General features: G+C 36.9%; 1 protein-coding gene across 1 annotated transcript; it reads left to right on the forward strand.

Moving 5' to 3' along the window:
- Positions 1-6,162: 6,162 nt before the first annotated feature.
- On the forward strand, positions 6,163-7,564 carry LOC131661439 (uncharacterized). The gene has a single exon (XM_058930980.1). It carries the CDS (start codon positions 6,313-6,315, stop codon positions 7,405-7,407), a length of 1,095 nt encoding a protein of 364 aa, XP_058786963.1. The 5' UTR covers positions 6,163-6,312; the 3' UTR covers positions 7,408-7,564.
- The last annotated feature ends 6,511 nt before the right edge of the window (positions 7,565-14,075 follow it).

Here is a 14,075-nt window from a genome sequence, read left to right on the forward strand (position 1 = left end):
ACAATTGAAAGGTAGTTTAGGTTAATCACATTAACAACATCAACATAGAAAAGCTAAGGATGTTTGAGGAGATAAAGAACAAGAAAATAACAAAACCGCAGTCGAAGAAGAAAACACTAGTTGGTTTCTGAAGCTGCTGAGTATATTAAGGTTTAAGATTGTAAGTAAATAAGTATATATAGAGTTAGGGGTTAGAAGGAATTAGGGTATTTGAGAATGAGCAGCCGCAGTAATTTATGATATTCAACGATGACCCGTGCCGTAGGGTAATATAAATTGGACTATTTGAAGAAGTAGCCCAAACTATGTTCACAATTTATCGAGAAATTAATTTCACATCCCCATAATTATATTTGACACTCCTCCGATGAAAAGACCAAAATACCCAATTTAAAATTTTTATTATTTCACAAAATTTATAGGTGAGCATCGGAATTTTCAAATTTCAGAGACGATACCGGAAATTTCACAAAATAGTAAGAATTTTTGGTGATTTTGAAAATTTTCCGAAATTTCAAAAAAATTTCAGTTTTTTTAGGCAATTGTACCAGAAATTTTAAAGATTCCGGTAGTTCTTTTTTTTTTCTATAAAAAATATCGAAAAATTTCAGAATTTTTGGTGGTTCATTTTTTTTGAAAAATATTGAAAATTTTGAAATTTCTGGTAGTTCATTTTTAACTAATTTTGTTTGCCTTATTTATTTGTTTCAGTGAGGACCATGGGTAAAGACGATTCCGTTGCGGACAAACTTGTTGATAGAATGGAAGCTCGGGCCCGGAGGGATGAGACAGAGGCTTCCTAACAGCGGGTTGGAAGACATCCCTCAACCGGTTCTCACCGAAAACGGTTGCCTGAGCAGGTGCAGTTCCCCGCACCCCGGCGCCGGACTGCTAGACTTGCTACTACGAAGGAGGCACCTGTAATTATGCTTGTGGGTGAGTAGATACCTATGGAGGAGCCAGTTGTGCCTGTACCCGCTGTGGAGGAGCCAGTTATTGAGGTGTCAGGTGTGGATGAGCCAACTGTGAAGGTACCCGATGTGGAGGAGCAGCTATCTGTCATACCCTAATTTTTACCCCTATGATCACATATAATTTATTTATCACACATCATATCAAGATCATAAACTTGGCTCTCTCTCTCTCTCTCTCAGCTTGCCTTTGTGGAGATCATTAGACACTCTCTTTGTTTGCTTTCTTCTACTTTGTGTATATACTTTATATGTCACTAATCTTATTCAAAATACCAAAATATGTTTTGTTTCTCTCATTTGCTTTGCAAGGTAAGGGATTGGATCAAGGGTATCAAGCATGGTTTCATCAACTATGGTTTGGTTATTCAAAGTTAAAGCATGGTCAACATTTCTTCTCAAAGGCTTATCCATCAAGGATTGACCTATAATCTTAGGTCAATCATCCTGAAGCGTCATTCAACATCAATTGATCAAAATTTGTCCAAAGTTTGGTTGCTCACTTCTTAAGAAATTTTCAAGGTTCATTTGTTTATTTCCATGCCTTATTCATGAAGTAACCTCAAGCTTTGCCCTTATCCAATCAAAGTTTAATCAAGAATCCATGATGGGCGGTTCATATGTGCATCAATGTTCCTTAAATTGCCAGAAAATCTCAAAAGATTCAAGTTTGATCAAGGTGGTTTGACCAAAAAGTCAACGTTTTGAGTTCAAGTTCAAAATATCATAACTCGCTCATTTTTTAATATATTTGAGTGCTTATTTAGGAAAATGACTCTTCTTTTCATCCTCTATAACTTCTCTTTACAAGTGAATAGCCAATTATGCTTGGAAGATCATCAAAAATTTGAAGACATTAGAGGTCATTTGTGGACTTAGTGAAATTTGACTTGTATTCAAGTGAATTTTTCCTAAATTTCAAAGATCATAATTCACTCATTTCTCAACCTCTTTAAGTGCTTCCTTTTTCCAATTATCACACTTGATTTCGTCTACAAGTTTGTTTCAAGGATCAAAGGCCAATTATGCTTGGAAAGCCATAAAAAGTTTGAGAACATTATAGGTCATTTTGGACATAGAATTATTTTGACTTGTAATTTCAAGTCATGGTACCAACTTCACATTATTATAATTTTTTATTCAAGCATCCAAATCAATACTTTCTTTTCATATTGTACTCTCCATGATGATGTGATTATTTTGCAACAAGGATGAGAAATAAAGGTCAATTATACAAGACATCACATTGGTTCAAAGTTGCCTTCATGAACTTTTTTTTTGCTCAAAGTCAGCTTTACCAATCATCAAATTTCTCCAAATTAAGTCAAAGTTTGCACGTGTTTAGGACCTAGACCTGATTAGTGATTGCAAAAGATAAAAAACGACCCAAAATGTGAAGGTTTTGCTTGCGTTTTGAGTGACTTCATTCTCAAGGATTGTCACACGTTACTTGCTCATGATTCACACATATTTTGCATCATTTTCACACGTATCCTAAGGTATAAATTGAGGACACTACTCCCTTCAATTCCAAGCTTTCATAGCCTTAGAAACCCTGCTCCAACTTCAACTTTTTTCTCAAAATGTTTGAAATCGTATTTTAATTTCAAGCTTATCTAGCTACATTTCTTGATTCAGCTAACATCCCTAACATCTCCGGGAGTTTTTGCAACAATTCCCAAGCCTTGAGAATCTATGAATTGTTCTAACCAAGTCACCAATTCAGCTACTCCAATCACCACTGGACAAGGTAGTTAGAGGCATCATTTTGACTCCAACTCGATACCATTATGTAGCTCTTGGTTCCCTGATTCTTTCCCCTACACCAGCTTTCATATATCTGTTTATTTCACCATTTAATTTTAAATTTCATTTTCTGAAAATGCACCGTATTTTCTAAAATCCGTTTCATACAGTTGAATAAATTTTAATGGAGGTTATGTTTGGATTCCCACTGATGTAACGATCACAATGGTATAGTTTTTGTAACATAACTTTGCCATTTTCAGAACTCCAGTGAGAGATGACCGGAGGTGCAAATAGGTGGCCCGAGTTTGTTTTAAACGTTTTGGCCAATGAGATGAGGTCATTTGTTTTAACTTTATTGGTTGATTTTAAATGGATCCAACATATTTTTCAAGCTCAATTCCACCACGCTCCTTAGCTTTAGATCCATTGGATCCGCCACGTCAATTAGTGAGGCCCTGATCCAACGCATTGGTTTTTCCTAATTTCTTTTCTTTTTCTTTAATTTGTTTTAATTTGGTTTTATTTTAGAAATTTGATTTTAATTCAGTTATAATTCCAAAAATTCACAAAAATATTTCTTCTTTTTTACACCTTATGTATTTTTTTGAGACTTTTGTTTTTATTTTTGCTATTTTCTTTTAATTTCTCATTTTTGGCTTGTTTTAATTGGCTTAAAAATAGTTTTCTGACTCTAAAAATACTTTACACCATTTATGGTTTTTTATACATTTATTTGATAATTTGATATTACTTTGGTATTTTCCCTTTTATTTTGAATTTAAAAATCATTTTTAATTTTTTTTCATGCATTTTAATTTATATTGAAGCATTTTATATTGTTAATTTATATTCATGCATTTCAATTTAAAAATCATCTTGGTTTATGACCTTAATCCACCAAGAAAGGTGTTTGATCTTGATGATGACTTGATCAATGTTGTGATCCAATTTGGTTTTTCTCTCTCCATCTTCATCTCTTTCTTTCTCCTTTTCTTTTTTGGTTAATTGGATGATTAGAAGTCCATCTTGTTCATGAAATTTGGATTGATGATGGATGAACTTTTATTATTTCAAATCTACCTTTCAATTGATCATTTGATCATTTGAGATACTTTGGATTGATGATAAGATTATTCTAAGTTATCATGAAGAATGATTGATGTAATGGACCTATCTCCTTGCCTTTGTGCTTGATCCCTCTTGTTTTTCTACTTGTGCTACTTGTATTAGGAGAATGGTCCGTATCATTTCTCTAACAAGTATGGTACATAAATTGTTATTGACCGGCCTCATAGATGCCACTTCTATATAAGTACATCTATGATTGCTTAACATAGTGCTAAACTTGTCCTGAATTGGATTATTAATACTAATACTAACATTACTGATTGTACTAACTTTACTTTAACATTATTTAATTTCTTGCAATTTACTTTTATGCAATTTACTTTTAACATTTTATCATTCATGTCATTTTATTTAATGTAATTTATCTTTTTTCCATTGATTTTATTGTCTTTTTTCTTTTGCCCTTGGGCCTTTTATTTCTTTTCATCAAGACATTAATAAAGGAAAAACCCTAAAAAAACCTCTTAATTGAGCAATGGTTACTATTCTTTACTGTAGAGATTTGAATTTTTAGACTTAGGATAGATCATTTGCTTTGGACTTTCATCTACGACCTAAGATTCATTTGGACCATCCATCAGAGCCTAAGACTTTTAGCTGAGACCTTAGAAGATTCATCAGACTCCTTGGGTTTTATCTATTTGTTTTATGCAAGGAATGTTAACTATTACTTTGAATTTTTATCTGGTGAATGCGAATTTTATATGTGTCTTGAGAATTATCTGATACTTGGATTTCATCTGAGACCTTAAGCTTTCATCTAATGCTTGGAATTTCATATGTGCTATGAGATTCATCTGATGCTTTGGTTTTCACCTGGATTTTGTGCTATTCACCTGCTTACTTTACTTGTTGCTTAATTCAAAGTAAAATGAATGCTCATTTTGACTTATTATCAAATGCTTGTTTCTAGTTTGGTTAGATCTTTCTATTCCTTAGCTTTTACTTTATGCTTTAGATCTTTTTATTAATCTCTGTTCAATAAGTATTTCCCATAACTTCATGGTATGACTCAAAAGTTTAATCTCCCTATAATTTGCATAATTTTGTATGTCCCATTGTTCTAATAGACTGAAACTAAAGTTTTTCTTCTCCATTCAATGGGCATGTGCTTTGACCTCATAATATCATTAAAGAGTTCGGTGAGCCACTCAATATCTCTATCTCTAAATTTTTTTTTACACTTTAATATGTATGTTGTTTGGTTCAGCCGCCTTACTGTTACTCATTCTTTTCAACACTTCCTTTACCACTTATTTCCGAATCCGACGGTAGTAATTATAGTTCTGATCCTCTTCTCTAATGTTGAGCATGTTAGAGTCTGACGAGATATCATATCCTTCATTAAATAAATTATAGACATACGTGTTCCACCTATCATTTATATCCTTTTTCTGAACCAATATTTTGCCTTCTTTTTCTTTAACAGACTTCACTTGATCCAAATCTCTAGTCTTTCTTTCTCTTTACTTAGCAAGGTTATATATAAAATTTTCTCTCTTATTGGTTCCTAGAGATTGGTATAATTCGTCAAAAGTTTGGTTTCTTGCTTCACTCACCACATTCTTGGTCTCATTCTTAACTTTCTTGTACTTTCTCCAAGTTTCGACATTTTTACACCTATATCATTCTTTAAAACAATCTTTTTTTACTCTAACTTTACTATGGACACTTTCATTCAACCACATGATTCTTTACACTAAGTTCAAAACCTCTTAATTCACCCGACGTCTCTTTAGCCGTTTTTCTAATCTCTTGAGCCATCTTATTCCATATATCATTTTCACTTCCCAATAACTGTCCAAACCCTCTCTATAAAATATTGTGTTGGAAAATTCCTTATTTTCCGCCCTTCAAATGCCACCACTTGACCTGTGACGCTCCCATGTTACTTCTTCTCTTTTATCTCACATTAATTCTTACATCCATAACTAAAATTTTATGTTTAAGAGTCAAGATCTCCCCTAAAATAAATTTACAATTCTAGCAAATCTTCATATCTGACTTCCTGGTAAGAAAGAAATCTATCTAAAAACATGTGTCTTTTTTTTTTTTGTTTTTAAAAACATTTGTCTTTAAAACAAAAATAAATTTTATTTACTTTTCAGTTTTAGTAAAAAAAAAAATTTAAATTAAGTAAAAAGTAAAATAATTTTTTTTTACCAAATAGATTTTAATTTAAAAAATCTGTCAAAATAAAAAATAAACACTCTAACTTGAAATCCAAATAAGTGCAATTTAACATGTCATGTAGTGTATTAGAAAATAAAGGGTGCTAATAAAAAACTCCTATAAAGGTTGTAGGCTTGTTGGAGTTTTGAAAGTTTGACTATAGGGCCCAACATAAATCCCAAATCAGTACAGAATCATTAACCAATAACCAACAAAGCCAACATTAACTCCGGCGAGATCCGCCACCTCCTCCGACCACCCTCACCACCGTCTCTCTCATTCCCCTCCAACAATGGAGTCGCAACCTCCAAGATCCGAATCACAAACCGACCCTCTCCACAACCCATCCAACAAACACCCCTTAGACGAACTCTGCCACGACCTCAATTCCCTCCAAGACCTAGCCAACCGCGGCGCGTGGCGCACCATCATCGACAAAGTCTCACGTGCCAGAGCCCTCTCTCTTCTCCAAAAACCCCACGACCACCTCACCTACCTCGCTTTCAACGCCCTCGCTTTCACCAAACTACGTCGTTTCAATGAAGCTTCTTCCGAACTCGATTCCGTCGAAGATCTCGATAGTTCACATTACCAATACGAAACCTACCCGAAAATTTACCCTAACCGTGTCGGATCTATGGTTCCCTTTTCTCTCCGGTGGCTTCATGCTCTAATTCCGATCAAATTAGGGCAACGGCAACAAGGAATTGATCGGTTATACGGTCTCCTCGATTTCGTGCGAGAGAAGATTAACACCAAAGAAAACAACAATTTAATCGAATCCGTTCGGGTTTGGCGAAAAAGAGAGGTTTTTGTTGTGAATTGTATAATTGGTCACCATTTGAGTCACAAAGAGTTTGGTGTTTGTTTAAGCTTGATGAAAAGCTTACTCTCTCGTGATTCTACTGACCCTTATTTGATTTCGCAACTTGGGTATATTCAATTACAAACTGGTGACTTGGAAGGTGCAAAAGCTTCGTTTTTGAAAGCTGAAATTGATGGGAAGAACAATGGGTCATTGAGTGAGGTTGAGTTTATGAATCTTGTGAATAGAAACAAGGCTTTGGTGTATATGGTTGGGAAGGATTATGCATCTGCGGTGAGGGAATATGAAGAGTGTATTGTAAGGGATCATAGTGATATAGTTGCTTTTAACAATAAAGCTCTTTGTTTGATGTATTTGAGGGATTTGTCTGATTCAATCAAGGTGTTAGAGAATGCTCTTGAAAGGGTTCCTACGGTTGCGTTGAATGAGACACTGGTTGTTAATTTGTGTAGTATGTATGAGTTGGCTTATGTTAATCACTCGGATATTAAGAGAACGCTTAGTAGTTGGATTGCTCGTGTTGCTCCGGATGATTTTGATGCGACGTGTACGCGGACATGAAGAGGAGGTAGCTTCTGTTTCTTTATTTTTGGTTTAGCATTTTCATTTTGTCATGCTTGGAATTGGCATGCTTGTAATGTATGGTGATTTTTGTGTTTATACTTTTGATAAGTTATTTCAATAAACTATAATCTCAAAGTTTAGTTTTTCTTTTGTTCTTTTGATCACTACTGTAACATATGTTTCTGTCTTATTGATTGAAGAAGAATGTCATAGTTCATTGTATTGTATCCCCTTGCACATGCTCCCATAGCTTCATAATAGAAGGTTTATTCCACCCGATTGTTTGATTTCTAAGGGGTGCGAAATAGCTAAATCAAACTTATTTTGTTATGATTACTATGTACAATTTGTGAACATCAGATTTAATGTCTGAAACTTGAGTGATTCCTAGGAAAGAGGGGCTGTTTGATGTATAACTCCTTCACCGGAGTCTTTCTTTTTTGTGGTTATTGTATTATTGGTGAAATTTCTATGAAGCAAGTAGGTGAGTTTTGTTGATGATAGACTGTATCTGTGCTAAATTACTTCCTTCCCCTTTGGCAGTATTGTGTTAGACCAAGGGACATCTTTGGATTGGTTATTTGACTTTGAAATTGGTTTGTTGATTCTTAATATAACTTTAGAAAGTGTTTAGATAAATAATTTAACCAAGTGCGTTGAAGAGGAAATGGAAGTTGGTCTGCTTTGAAGTTGTAAACCTTTTTATTCTTTGGCTACAAAGAGAAAATAGCAAAGCAAGGACAACATGGAAAACTAGAATCTAGTAATTGACACCCTTTGTTAGAAGAGAACAGCCTTAGGAAAAATGAAGGTGGCCGTGCGGTCCCAAGTTCCAACCTCGAAAGGAAACACATGCAGGTGTGGAGAATCGGGGGCAAGGTGGAGGATGCAAAATCCGCTTCCACTTAAATCGTTGCCATACTAATCTTCTTTCCCCAAAATCCTCCTCCCTAAAATCTCATCTTAAACCTAATTACCTAAATATTTAAATCACATGTCTATTAATTGACACAAATCCTAAATTTGTGACTTCATCTCAATTTGATCTATAAAGTTGCATGAGAGTATCAACTAATTGCTCCCATTATCAATATTCTAAAAATGATATAAGGATTTGTAAGAGGCATTGTTTTAAATTGCATCGTTGTAAGTGTTGTGATTGTGGTCATTGTAGTTGCTGTGATGCATATTTAAAATTTTCATTTTTGGTAAGACGTGAAAGAACATACATGAAATTGTTTGATGCAGTTCTTAATGATGTTACGTTCGTGATTTTAATTTACACCGCAATTGCACCTCTAAATAGTGTGAATGCTAGGTCGTTTCCCGTAAGCCACACGCTCTAAGGCTTGATTACAGTGTCAAAAGAGTAAGGGCTGATGCATAGTCGCCCGGATGTAGTGAAAAATAAGCAATAATTCCTATGTTTTTGTGAGTGGATGTGGATAAAAAAGTTAGTTCATGAGAGGAGGATTCGCTTTGGATCATGGAATATGGGCACACTTACTCGAAGATATATGTAAATAGTGGACATTATGGTTAAGAGGAAGATTATGTGCTTACAAGAAACTAAGTGGAAGAGTGAAAAAGCCAAAGATTTAAACAACTCAAAATTTAAGTTTTGGCACACTAGAAAAGTTAGCCCGAGAAATGATTTAGACAACTCAAAATTTAAGTTTTGGTATACTAGAAAAGTTAGCCTGAGAAATGATTTAGACAACTCAAAATTTAAGTTTTGGTACACTAGAAAAGTTAGCCCGAGAAATGAGGGATGGGGATTATTGTAGATAAGGAAAAGAAGAAGGATATTGTGGACGTAACAAGAGAAGGAGATCGAATCATAGCTTTGAAATTTGTAGTCGAACAAGACACCTTTAATGTAGGAATGACAACGGGTCGAGTGCAGGTTTTACACTATCCAAACCCGCACCCGAACCCAAACCCAATCAACTCGGGTTTTCACCCGTTGACTTGGGTTTGGGTGCGGGCCTGCTTGCCATCCATACTTTAATATTATTAGTGCTTACGCACCTCAGGTTGGGTTAGCAGAACACCTTAAGGTAAAATTTTAGGTTGATTTAGAATGTTTACTACATGATATACCCAAGGAGAGAAGGTTTTCCTATGAGGGGATCTCAATGGACATGTAGGTAGTGTGGCAAGAGGATTTGAGAGTGTACATGAGGGATTTGACACATGAGAGGTAAATCCATCTTGGAGTTTTCATCGGCTTTGAATTTTACTATAGCAAATACACGGTTTAGGAAAAGGTGGTGGGAAATAGATTTAGGTGGTTTGAATATATAGAGAGAATACCGGTAGATTATGTAGTAAGGAGAGTATATCATATGGATAGAAAGATAGTTCTTGATAAAATATTATGACAAAAATTGATTTATGTAGCTGTCTCCATCTAATAGGATAAGGTTTAGTTGTTGTTTTCTTAAAAGAACTTCGTATAAGTTTAAGTTTGAAGTCTGTACTTGTGGTGCTAAGCTTTGGTAATGCAATATCGCATTTTCTGTCGTCTATTATCATAAGTTCTTTAAAGTATAATCCTCTTTTTGTTTAATTTGTTGGGACAGAACTGTAATTGAGTTGAAAGAATAAACTCAAGTACATAAATTTACTCTACTGATAATGCGACAATGAGATCAAGTATTACTCCCTCTGTCTCATAATAAGTGTCTTATTTGTACTTTTTCTATGTCTCAAAATAAATGTCTCTTTAGAATACTAATGCAACATTTATTATTTTTCTTCCACTACTATATCCCTATATATTAACTTTCACATTTTTCAACTACTCCAATACCTATAATAAATAAGGGTACTTTAGTAAATGATACTAATTTTTCATTCAAACCAACACATCTAATCATTTTCTTAAGAACCGCGTAAAGTTTAAATAAGACACTTATTATGAGACGGAGGGAGTAATAATTTGTAGATTAAATTGATTATTTTTTATATATTTAAGTTTGGCAAATTATTGTAGTTTTCCATAATTATTTTGAAGTGATAATTAACTTTGAAATGTAAAATAATTTTTAAATTAGAAAATTTCTTTAGCCACCTCCCTATGGGGGTCACCCCCAGCGAAAAATCCAAATTACCCCTGCTTCTGAAATGAACTTCCGAAGCATTTTTTTTTAAAAAAAATTTCCACAATTCGGAAGTGCATCTCTGAAAATACCTCATGGGGGGTGTTTTCGGAGATGAACTTCCGAAAACACCTTTGTTCAGATTTTGGGGGATTTCGGAAATGAACTTCCGAATTATGCAGAAACTGTGTTTTTTTTTTTATGTTTTTCTTAACAGTCTCGTATTTTTAATTAAAGGAAACCGGGAAATAAAATAAGCGACATATAAACAAAAAAAACTAATATGATAAAAAAAGTAATATATACAAGCCGATCCAAATCCAAATAAAAATAGTATGCTAAAGATACAATCCGAAAACAAAAAATAAATAAACCCGACCACTACTGGGTGTGCCTAACCCTCTCTCCCTGGGACCTCCTCTGCCGCCTGTATGTCGCCGCACGGTCCGCATCAGTGACGACCATCTCCATCACGGCGACTGCCTCTGGACCACCCTGATGAACGACACCTCGATCCAACGCGTCCCGCCCAAGCATCTCTATCCGCTGGCAGATCGGCATGAGATCAATGGCGTGGTCATCCTCGGCCTGCTGGTTCTCCAGGATCTCCTCGTGTGCTGGCCTAGGAGCGCCGGGAACGTCGGGTCTCAGTAGAGGATGTGACACCCGGTAGAACCATGTGACATATCCCTCCACACTGTGCCAGTCCCGTGTGACCCGAGTGCGACGGTACTCCTGTGGTACCACATGATGCTGCCAGTCCTCCCATATGGCAGTGAGCTGCACTCGGGTCACTGTGTCGGGAGCAGCCTCAAAGGGTGACTTGGGTATCTGCTGCACGAATCCGAACTGACGCATGCACCGCTCAGGGAGATACCGGACCATGATGCCGGTCCCGCATGCCAACCAGCCTGAATATAAAGCAATGTCGTCAAAGGGGACAATCTGAGCGTAGTCGCTGAACGGCCTCCAGGTGACGTCGTCGTGCATCGTGCGGTCCAGGTATCCACGGTATGGTCCCACCGCATTGTTCCCCCTCTGGAGAACGTATCTGGCGGTCTTGGGCATGACGTCAACGTACACAGGATCGATGTGGAAGTCGTGGATGCGGGAGAAGTAGGAGATGATCCAGCTCTGAAACAAAAACACGATAATGTATTATAAATAAATACGAAACATAAATAAATACGAAACATAAATAAATACGAAACAATTAAAATGAAACGTACCGTAAGTAGTGTGCAGGATTCGACCAACTGCCTCGTCCTCCAGTTGGAGGCCTCATTCAGCTTCTGGTAGAGGTATGCTAGAGTAGCTGCCCCCCAGTTCCACTGGTGAACGGTATCCGGGTCCATGAAGTAACGGAGGTAGGTCACGTCGACGTACCTTGCACTCTTGTCCATAAAGCATGCAGCGCCTACCACATGCATGTACCAGCACCGGAGAGCGCAGCCGCGATGATACTGTGTGAATAGATTGTCACTCGCCTCCTCGGCATCGGCCGCCACGTCCAGGTGGTGCTCGAAAGAGCGGCTTAGTGTGGTGAACCGGATATGAGGCCCATTTGTCGTGATGCATTCGAAGTCAGCAACTTCGGGCTCCATGCCCAAATAGAGTGCCATCCACTGACTGGCCTCGACCCTCTGGATCCGGGAGTGGGTCAACAGCGGCCCCCTGATGGGCAGGTGGAGAAGACACTGCACATTTTGCAAGGTGATCGTCATCTCCCCAACCGGCAAGTGGAAAGAAGACGTCTCCTTGTGCCAGCGCTCCACAAATGCCCCCTGCATGCCGTGGTTGATGGTGGTGTACACCGTCATGCAGAGCCCGCTAAACCCTGAACCTCGCACCGCGTCGTTAAACCACTCAGCTGCTGGTTTAAACAGACTGAAAATCTTCCGGCGTGGTTCACCATTTTCAAAGGATCTCTCTCCTGTTACAAAAAAAAACAAATAAAAGCATATGTTAAATAGCCGTTAAGAAAATATCGAATAAACGTCTAAATTATAAACGGTTAAATTAAAAAAAATAACTCTCCCTCCCAGATACGCCGAGCGACGTGATCGTGGTAGCTAATCAGCACGGAAGTGTCAAAGGGCCCTCCCGGGTAGCTGTCCTCCTGCTCATCCTCCTCCCCGGGTGGAGGGTAAACATCCAGTACCCCCTCCGGCTCGTGGTATGGCACTGCCACCTCCTCCTCCTGCTCCTCCTCCTCCTCCTCTCGCTGGCGGGAAGAAGATACCCGAGCCAGTCGACTCCTAGATCCAGATGAAGAGGTACCCTCTCCCACGTCCACGGGAACTCGCACACGTTGTCCCCGACCCTGCCCCCGTCCCTGTGTCGACGCCAGCTGCGCCGCCGCCCGCTCGCGTCTATCCGACGCAGTCTGGGTTTCTCTACCCTGTCTGATGCGTGCTGGTTGGTTGCTTGACATGTTCTTGTAAACAATTGAAATCGATTAATATGCGAGACAAAAGAAAAAACTAAAAAAATTGCACTTCTGATACAATTCGGAAGTTCATTTCCGAAACTGGGATGGAGGTGTTTTCGGAAATGAACTTCCGAATCACCCCTGCACAGAACTTCTCTGCAACCTCTAATGGCAGACCCCAAAATCAAACTTCAAACCTATGTCTAGACATTCTAAACATCCTAAATATCAGTACCAACCTAACCTAATACATTTTTTGCTATTTGTAAATACCCTAATATGAATTTTAATCATAGATCTAAAACTCAAAATGCTTACCGATTGAAGAGATTAAAGTGCTTTTTAATGTAGTATAGGAAGCTTATTGGAGCCTTTGATGTAGCCTTGGAAGTGTTTGCACAAAATTTCTCCTTTGGTTGTGTTTGATGTTGAATTAGGGTAAATGAATGGGGGAGGGGGAGTGTTTTGCTAAATCTGCAAAACGCGCATTATTTCAGAAATGAACTTCCGAAATGCTGTTTTCGGAAATGAACTTCCGAAATAAGACAATTTTTTCGAAAAAAAAGGCGCTTTCGGAGATGCATATCCGAAAACACCTTTTTCTTTCATTTCGGAAATGCATTTTCGAAGTCAGGGGTAGTTTAGGTTTTTCACCAGAGGTGAACTAGAAGGTTTGGAGGTGGCCAAAGAAATTTCCTTAAATTATTGTAGTTTTCCATTATTATTTTGAAGTGATAATTAACTTTAAAATGTAAAATAATTTAAAAATTGACGTGCTTTTGATTTTAATTAACTCATTTAATTTGATAACAGTTAATTGAATATACACTTTCATAAAGTAAAACATATATTTCCTCTATTTCTATTTATAAGCAAATTTTAACTTTTTATATTTATTGAATAAATGATGTATCTAGTCTTTATATCATCCAAATATAAAATTTATTCAATAAATTTAAAAAGTCAAAATTTGTTTATAAATAGGAATGGAGGGGGTAATTTAGTATGGAAATCAGATAGTCATATACACATGTATGTAATTGAAAGACCTACAAATTGATTTTAGTAATATGAATTCTTTGAGAAAGTTTATGTTGACAGTAATCCTGAAGGTTAAAAGACGAACAACG

The sequence above is a fragment of the Vicia villosa genome, linkage group LG3 (genome assembly GCF_029867415.1).
Source record: "Vicia villosa cultivar HV-30 ecotype Madison, WI linkage group LG3, Vvil1.0, whole genome shotgun sequence".
Classification (NCBI taxonomy): Eukaryota; Viridiplantae; Streptophyta; class Magnoliopsida; order Fabales; family Fabaceae; genus Vicia; species Vicia villosa.